Consider the following 5,991-nt stretch of genomic DNA (forward strand, 5'->3'; position numbering starts at 1 on the left):
ATGCTCTTATACAAATTGCTTTTATAGTTTTGTTGAATATTTCTTCTTCTCATTTATTTAGTGTTAACGTTTTCAAATGTTTGGGCCATGCTTTTTTTTTTTTGTCACATACCCGTGTGACGCGCGGATACTAAATGGTAGTTTTGTTATTAAATTGTAAAGATATGATCTAAATCTAAATGACAACCATATGTATATGGCATAACAAAATAATAAAAAAATATATCTTCCACTAATAATAATGTTTGATACAAATATATCACCGTAACACCATAAAAAAAATCACAATAAAAAGGCCAACCAGTATACTTTTGACATAACAAGAAGTTTTTAAAACAAGAAATACCAAATGAACGTAACTCCAGAGGCAACAATAACAAATGGCGAATTTACATAAGTGGAAGCAACAGATGATGGAGTTAGAGTGGGACGGTTGCCTGCATCGGTGGTCGGAACCCCAGAGTCCACACCGGTAGATGGTGGTGTTAACGTTGGAATTGTATCAGCCTCAGGCGCCGGTGGTGACAAAGCTGGTGTTATATTTGATTCAGGTGTCGTGTTAGGCGATGACGCCTCTGGGACCGTGGATGAACTTCCGGGAGATGGAGCTATGTCTAATGTAGCCGGACCTGTAATTATTTCGGTATCAGCAACAAATTACTCATGTAAACAGAAAAAAATAAAATTCAGTGGGTTTATTATTCGTATTACAGTACGGAAAAAAAAAAACAATAGAAGACAATTATACATTTGATCCAATTATTCACTTAACTATTAATTACCGTGTAACTAAATAATGTAAATAGCGAATTTTTTGACTCTTACTAGGTTAGAATCCCACGGGTTAAAAAAAACAAAAACTTAGACTCGCAAAATTGTAATACGTGAAAACGGATTGTTACTTCTAAATTAGATATAGATGAGTGAAAAAATCATTTACTATTTGATTTAAAATTATTTAGAATAAAAACTAAAACGTTACTTGTTATGTTATTATTACAAAATTGATACATAAACAGGATGTGAGGAGGGCTAAATTATCCTAATTTTATGTACATTTTAGTTTTATACTTGATATTCGTCTCTATAAGATTTGAGTTACAATAAATAAAATGTACCTGGTGCGGGAATAGGTGATCCTGCAGGAGCTGCAATGTCAAAATATAAATATTAATATTTAGTAAAAGATTTCTATAACAAGTTACATGGACATAAAACTTCTAGTGACAATCTAGTATTCTACTAACCTTTACACTGAACCGGCACACCAGACATCCGACAAATACGTGGTAGAGAAATGGCTAGGGTGCGGTTTATGGGGATTTGGAAGGGTACACTCCCCGTAACAAGAAGGCAGAGACAATCCATACCGCGACCAGTGAGGTCCTTGAGTGAATTGCAACAGCCGGTTGTTGGTGTTGAAGCTCCGTTGGCGGTGCTATTGGTTAAAAAGTTCAAACATGGTGTAAAGCTAGTGATCATTGAAGCTGAACATGGTGTATTAATTGGTGTATTAGTTGGTGTATTAATTTGTGAGCAGACCGGTGAAACCTTTAAACATAGTGCCACGACCAATGTTAAAACTAAGCATCGAAAATCCATGTTTTAGTGTCGCCAACGACAGATTGTAGCTTATGTTTGTGATGGTGATGTTAAAAACCGATAGAGGCGGCGGTGGTGGTGGACAAATGGAGGGAAGGGAATGAATTTATAGATGAATAAGTCATTTGAAGTGAGTTGACATGGTAGCTATGAAGTTCAATGACTTGCAAAAGACCTTTTGAATTTCTTGAATATATATTTTAGTTTGGTGACCAACCTAAAACAACATATCAAACATTCCCCCACGTAGATGATAACGGACTCGGACAAATTGTTTTAAGTTATCACGGAATGTTAGAAGTGGATTAACCTGTGACAAATAGTAACGGACCCAGATTTAGATAATGGAACAAATTAGTGACGGATCTAGAAACAAATTTTTTTACTTTAGATTTATACAAGGCTGTCTCTCATATTCAAGAGCCCTTAGAGGCCCTATACTGAGTGGAGAGGTAGAACCCAAAATTTTCATATTTTAATGAGGTTTATTGTTTAATGACTAGTGTTTATAACATCATATTTAACGCTGCTCGATTTTAAATGAAATTTGTGCAGAAAGATAGAATTGATTGTTTTTAATAAAATTTATATCCAAACATAGACAAATATAAGCATGTCGTAACATTTTCAAGGCATAGAAAATACTATATTCTAAAGTTGTAAAAGAATAAACAAAACGTGTTAAATTGCGACTAAACTTTTTACAATTAACAAGAGTATAACAATATTTATTTATTTATATTTGTTACTTGTGAATTAAGAATATAAAAATAAAAACAATAAAGTAAAAATTAAATAAAATAAGATCAGCTAAATAAACTATGGCAATAAATATATTAAATAAATAATATTTAGAGATCCAAGTTCTAGACTACCTTTTAGTTTTTCTGAATATTTTTTTTAACGGCCAACAAACATAGAATGTCTAGGTATTTCGTATGAGGTGACTTAATGGTAAAAGACCACAGCCAGCTGGCTTAACCCAGCAGTACTGAGCCCTTAAGCGCCTCCAAGTTATCTCCTGTGTTCCAAGGAAACCCACCGGCCGAAGGCTCACTAGTGGTAAAACCCGGATGCCATCAGGATCTAACTAAAAATCATAAAGATCTCAGTCTTCCTTCATTGAGCCACCCATATTCCCAAAGTGTTGTAAGTGAGAATGGAACTTGAGTTTCCATTGAGAAACCAAAGCTCCCTACCACTAGAGGTGCACAAAAACCCGAACCCGGAACTGGTTTTTGTTATACCCGGGTTTTAAATACCCGAGCCCGTACCCGACCCTACCCATAGGGTACGGATAAGGTATGCATTTCAATACCAAAACCTGTACCCAGAACCGGGCCCGATTTATACCCTGTAATACCCGAAAACATGAACCAGTTCCAGACCCGGAACCGGGTTTTTCCAATACCCGAAATCGGGTTTTTCAAATAACCGATCTATATCCGAAATTACCTGAAAATACCCCTAAAAATTGTAACTCCTTAAAAAATTCCTATCTATACCCGAAAAAAACCCAAAAATAGGGGTTTTCAATACTCGGAAATAAGGTATTCAAATACCCGGTTTTAGAATACCCAGTTCAATACCCAACCCGAACCTAATGCATAGGGTATGGTTTTTAGAGATAACACCCACACCTGAACCCGACCCGGGTATTACCAATACCCGATTTTCCAATACCCGGTCATACCCGAACCCGGGTATTTAAAAGACCCGATTTGTACACCTCTACCTACCACTACACCACATTGGATAGATCCTTTTATGAATATTAAATATTATAGATTTTTAAGTTAATAAAAATCAAATGAAAGATAAAAGAAAAACTTAATACTCTTTTTACATTTTACCTCGTAAAGGTATAAAGACTCGGAACACTACGTAACTCAAAAGACAAATTGAAAATAAATAATCTTAACTATTGTGTATTGGTCAATAATAATCATATATTTAAAAATCACTACCAGCAGTCCTAACTTTCAACTATTTTTGTCTCAATGGATCTCTGTTAAAAAACATTCTACGTCATTATGTTTTTTTTTCTGAGTTTCTAACCGATATTGTAGGGCATTTGATCGAAAGAACGATACGAGTCGACCGATGTAAAATTTATCTCGAAACGGTGATCCAATTGACGAAACAATGCTTCAATTCGGGTGTTTGAATTTCAATTAACAAAAATCAAGTCATTTGAATCACCGTTTCGAAATAAGTTTTACATTAATTAAATCGTATTGTTCTTCCGATCAAAAGCCCTAAAAAATCGATTTGAAATTCGGAAAAAAACTTAACGGGGCTAAGTGTTTTTTAACGGAGGTCTATTGAGACAAAAATAGTTGAAAGTTGGGACCGCTGGTAGTGATTTTTAAAGTTGGTATTATTATCGGCTAATACACAAAAGTTTGGATCACTTATTTCCAATTTTCCCACTCCAAAACAAAATTCATTTCTCTCTCTCTCATCTTCTTTCTCTCACAAGTTACAACTATACATCGCTAGAAAAAAAATCGATGAAACCTTTTCACTTTCTCTTTTTATACAAAGCTTGCGTAGGGGTATTAAATACATAAAAAAAGAAAAAAATTACACTAATTTTAGATTTCACTGAAAAAGTTAAGAGGTATCTCGATCAACCCCTGAATAAACCCTAGATTTGCTTGGAACAAATGATGTTATACGTACCACGTAGGACCACTAATAGAACACCATCCGTGTTCTCGTGATATATCCACATCGATGTCCATTAAGACCAATGTTTTAAAAACCGGTTTTTTACTCATACCGGATTCAGCTAAAAAATGGTACAACCGGTTGAATCGGGTTGTACTAAAAGGTTCATCCGGATTATGTAGTTTACTTTGTAATTTGATATAATTGCAACTTTAACTCAAAAATAACCCAAAAACATATGATTCATAATAAAATATAATCCAAAAGTTAATCCATAACTAAAAAAATAATACAACACTATTCGTTTTTTTAAAAATAATCTAAAAGTGTACTCATTTCAATACTAATCGCTAGGTTAAAAGTAATTTTTAAAAAATATAGGCCACAAAATATCAAAAATCTCTTGGGATTTAAACCGGTATGCCGGTTTAAACCGGTATTTTAGAAAAAACCACCGGTTCAATTTTCTATCAAACCGCCCAAAAATACCGGGCTTAAAATACCAGCCTGATATGCAAAACCCGGTATTACCGGTTCAACCGGCCGGTATGAAATGGTATTTAAAACACTGATTAAGACCATCTTCAATAGATAGTGTTTTTGAAAGTGTTTTTATATGCCACTTTACATTTGACCCCACAATAATACCGTATCTCTACTCTATTCTCTCTTATTTCTCTTCTACTCACCTTACAAACACATTCTTAATACATTCTTCACAAAGAATCTCATCATACTTTCTCTCCTTTACATCATACCTTTTCTCATCTACATCATATTCTCTCTTCTAAAAAACAACCCAAAAATCTCCAAACAACCCAAGTATCTCCTATTAGTGATGCTCTAAAGGAAACTTGTGATTTATGCACTGATATATAGATAGAATGTGTGTAATTTTAAATTTGTGTATGCTTCTATACTTTTACTAAGAAAAATGATAAGTTAATGTTATATATCACTGGCGGACTCGAAAAGTTTTTCATGGGGTCGGAAAACTTTAACCTTTAGGAGTTAAATAGTAACAAGATATCTGATTATCTGTGGTATAATTATTTTTAATTATTTTACTTTCTGATCTTTGGATCTTTTATTTGGGAAACAAAAGTAAATCAAAAATAAGTATATAGTAATAAAAATATAGTAGGATTTATATAAAAAAGTTTCATGGTGGCGTTTTGAAGCCAAAACGCTATGTACATAACGTTGGAGATGGAGAGTTTTGTCTGCCATGGCTGTTTCTTAAAAAAATCATTTTTTTATAACATCTCTTTCAGATCTGTTGCTCAGCCTCTAACCATGAACCTCTTTAAGAAGAAGACTTCACCCAAAGGTTCTTTCGCTTGAAACCACCCTGCCGCTGCGCAGCCGGCCGCCGTAGTTCTCCAGTCCGAGGTGCTGGTTTGTGTGTGTGAGGGTGTGCATAAAAACAAGGTAGGCTGCTGCTTTTGTGTGTGAGGGTGTTAAACGGAAAGAAGTATGATGGGGTATTAATATAGGGTTTTGAGGTTGTTTTAGTAAATAAACAGGTTTTTTATATTTGAACCCACTTAAATGTTTAATGTCTCACTCTTGAGCCCATATTTCTGGTAAGTTTCTTTCGTAAAAACATTTATAACATTAATTTTAATATAAATTTAATTTACTTACTAAAATATTATGTGTTTGTTTTAATTAAAAATAAATAGACACGTAAAAAAGAAAAAATAATTGAATAAT

General features: G+C 33.9%; 1 protein-coding gene across 1 annotated transcript; it reads right to left on the bottom strand.

The window, feature by feature from the left end:
• Positions 1-330: 330 nt before the first annotated feature.
• On the bottom strand, positions 331-1,602 carry LOC143589943 (non-specific lipid transfer protein GPI-anchored 20-like). Its single transcript, XM_077070556.1, has 3 exons — positions 1,248-1,602; positions 1,119-1,148; positions 331-629 (listed from the first exon to the last, which is right to left on the bottom strand). Exons 1-3 carry the CDS (start codon positions 1,600-1,602, stop codon positions 331-333), a joined length of 684 nt encoding a protein of 227 aa, XP_076926671.1.
• Positions 1,603-5,991: the final 4,389 nt, after the last annotated feature.

The sequence above is a fragment of the Bidens hawaiensis genome, unplaced genomic scaffold (genome assembly GCF_021521415.1).
Source record: "Bidens hawaiensis isolate Kalapana, Puna unplaced genomic scaffold, B.hawaiensis_p1.1 tig00038054_1, whole genome shotgun sequence".
Taxonomy (NCBI): domain Eukaryota; kingdom Viridiplantae; phylum Streptophyta; class Magnoliopsida; order Asterales; family Asteraceae; genus Bidens; species Bidens hawaiensis.

Coding starts and splice junctions, on each gene's coding strand:
- LOC143589943 (XM_077070556.1), bottom strand. CDS start 1,602: ATGGATTTTCGATGCTTAGTTTTAACATTGGTCGTGGCACTATGTTTA. Junction 1,149..1,247: donor TGTGCCGGTTCAGTGTAAAG/GTTAGTAGAATA, acceptor TTGACATTGCAG/CTCCTGCAGGATCACCTATT. Junction 630..1,118: donor ATCACCTATTCCCGCACCAG/GTACATTTTATT, acceptor AAATAATTACAG/GTCCGGCTACATTAGACATA.